The following is a 2500-nucleotide window of genomic DNA, read 5'->3' as shown; positions in this document are numbered from 1 at the left end:
AATAAAATGGCTTGTTTAGAAAGCATAATGTAAATACAGCACAAGTAGTATCATGATGGATACTTAATTTCCTCAAATTTCCAACCCTTATTTTAATAATTAATAGGATTTGTTAATAACTTGAAGATAAAACAAAATGAAGACATATTATATAAATTAAAGAAGAAAATCATTTTTTATTTTCTTCTATGGATTTGAATTCAATTATGAGTTGGACATTTTGTGTTTTGTTAGTTCCTCTGCAGAGTCATTTTTCATCATTTCTTTTGGACGGCTCGGGTTATATTTGCTCAGATTGCTCAATTTAATCTTCAACGTTTCGGTGTAAAATATTCACAGCACAATTCATCCCTTCACTTTAAGTAACACAGCGGCTCTGCTTCCTGCGGGTATTTTCTCAGCAATTAAACTAATCCGGCGCTCTTAATTGTTTTTGTAGATCACTAATAATGAGATATTGAAATGAGTTAAGTTCCCGTGAGCTGTTAAGCATAAATAGGAAGTGTGTGTGTGTGTGTGTAATTGTAGTCTCTCCCTCCTTCCTCAGGTTTGTGGGTTACGTTGAAGTTGCTTCCAGGTGATATTCATCAGATCCGTAAAGATTTCCCTCACCTGGTGGACCGTTCCACCGCCGTCGCTCGCAAAATGGGCTTCCCAGAAATCATCATGCCAGGTATTCAGCATTCATCAAAACACTCACCCTGTCCGTTCATGAAAGCGACGCTACGCTAACGATTAACTCGTCATAGTTTGGCCAGCGGTTCCATGCAGCTCACCTGCAGAAATTAGACAATTAAAGGTACAGCAGCCATTTAATTCCAGTATCGACTTGCGTATCTGACATGCCCACGATGACTCTTTCGGCTGCTTTTGTGCGTATTCTTACTAAAAGGTCTGTGTTTTCTGGAGATCACACATCGATCGTGTTAGTAAGCCACACCGAGACCTTGTGTGTTGTTGCAGGTGACGTTCGGAATGACATTTACGTGACGCTGGTTCAGGGGGATTTTGATAAAGGCAGTAAGACGACGCCTAAAAACGTGGAGGTCACCATGTCTGTACATGATGAAGATGGGAAGAAACTCGAGGTAATCTGAAGTCAATGTGCGAGACGCGCATTATAAGTACATCACTGAGCAATTAAAGTGTGTGTGTATATAATTGAGCACAGTTATGATATTGTAAATTGTAAATTTCCGTATGAAATATGAAATATGACAGACACTTATTTTTCTAGTACCGATATAACGTGCATCCCTATGCTACGCTCTCTTTATAATGTATATTTTTCTGCATTTTTGGCTGTCTTTGTTTTGTTGCTACAGTAAATAATAAATAAAATCGACTGCGATTTATGTAAATGTGATGTCATACAGCACATTTAATTATTATGATTATAAACTGCACTTTGGCAGTAAATTTGTAAAAAAAAATAAATAAATAAAATAAAATAAAATAAAAGTAAATATATAATAAATAAATATAATTTTAATTTTTTTAATTTACTGCCAAAACAAAAAAACTTGCTGTTTATAATCATAATAATTATGAACTATTTTTTTATTTTATTTTTTTACAGCACAGACACTTATAATAATGTTTCTGATGATGATAAAATTTTATTGTTAATATTTTTATGAAATCTAAATGTGTCATTTAAAAAGTTATTAAAAATATGACACTTACATATTTTTACATATTTTAAAACTTTATGTAAATATATTGTCTAAAAAATGTTTGCGAACCAAAAGCAAAAACAATTAATGCGTAATTTAATAGAAGACACAAGGTAAGAAAGATTTTTAGAAACAACTGTAAATAAATATAAAATAACTATATATATATATATAAATATAGAAATTATTTTTGCAACCAATGTTACTACTTTTTAAGTAAATAATAAAAATTTATTTGTATCAAATCAGTCATTATATTATTAGAAAATTTAGCGTAAGCAGACATGTCATTGTTTGTATTAAACCTGTAAGTTTCCTTTTAATCAACCATACTTTCTCTTTAATAGTCTGTATTAGTATTTTTGTGTATTTACATGCTCACCTGCCTCATACTTACATGAACGTTTAGTTTCCTTTGTTACTTTTAATAAAAATGTAGTTGATTTCCTGCTCTGTGCTTATTTTTCCTGCCCACATAACGCTCGGTCCTGCAGCTGTAGGGCGGCCGGTCACTTATTGCTCATAATTGGTGGCTGTCAGCTGCAGCGTGTCTGTGTGTTTGTCAGGGTTTGACAGGCCAGCTGTGAGACTGTGAGTTGAATGCATGACCCTCACTGTGTGCAATGGCAAGAAGTAGGGGAAAAAATGCAATAAAACATGCAGTGCTTTTGCTTCCCGCGGCATATGGACACCTTATGGTTTCCAGCAGGTAGAATAGATTTTGTTGTTTAATATTTTATAACTCGTATCTGTCATTTCTGATCTTAATTAGCTTGTGAACCTGGCAGGGCGTCAGATTAAATTACTCTGTGCAGCAAATTGTG

General features: G+C 33.7%; 1 protein-coding gene across 2 annotated transcripts in view; it reads left to right on the top strand.

Moving 5' to 3' along the window:
• dock1 (dedicator of cytokinesis 1) overlaps positions 1 to 2500 on the top strand; it is a 214595-nt gene that overhangs the window by 42451 nt on the left and 169644 nt on the right. For both annotated transcript variants that reach the window (XM_043253180.1, XM_043253179.1), the window contains exons 13-14: positions 548 to 673; positions 964 to 1088. In XM_043253180.1, coding sequence (XP_043109115.1) covers positions 548 to 673; positions 964 to 1088 — 251 coding nt within the window. The remainder of the gene's footprint in view (positions 1 to 547; positions 674 to 963; positions 1089 to 2500) is intronic.

Source organism: Puntigrus tetrazona, chromosome 12 (assembly GCF_018831695.1).
Source record: "Puntigrus tetrazona isolate hp1 chromosome 12, ASM1883169v1, whole genome shotgun sequence".
NCBI classification, from domain to species: Eukaryota; Metazoa; Chordata; class Actinopteri; order Cypriniformes; family Cyprinidae; genus Puntigrus; species Puntigrus tetrazona.
Note: the sequence above shows the minus strand (reverse complement) of the source record. Positions and strands in the feature narration are given on the sequence as shown.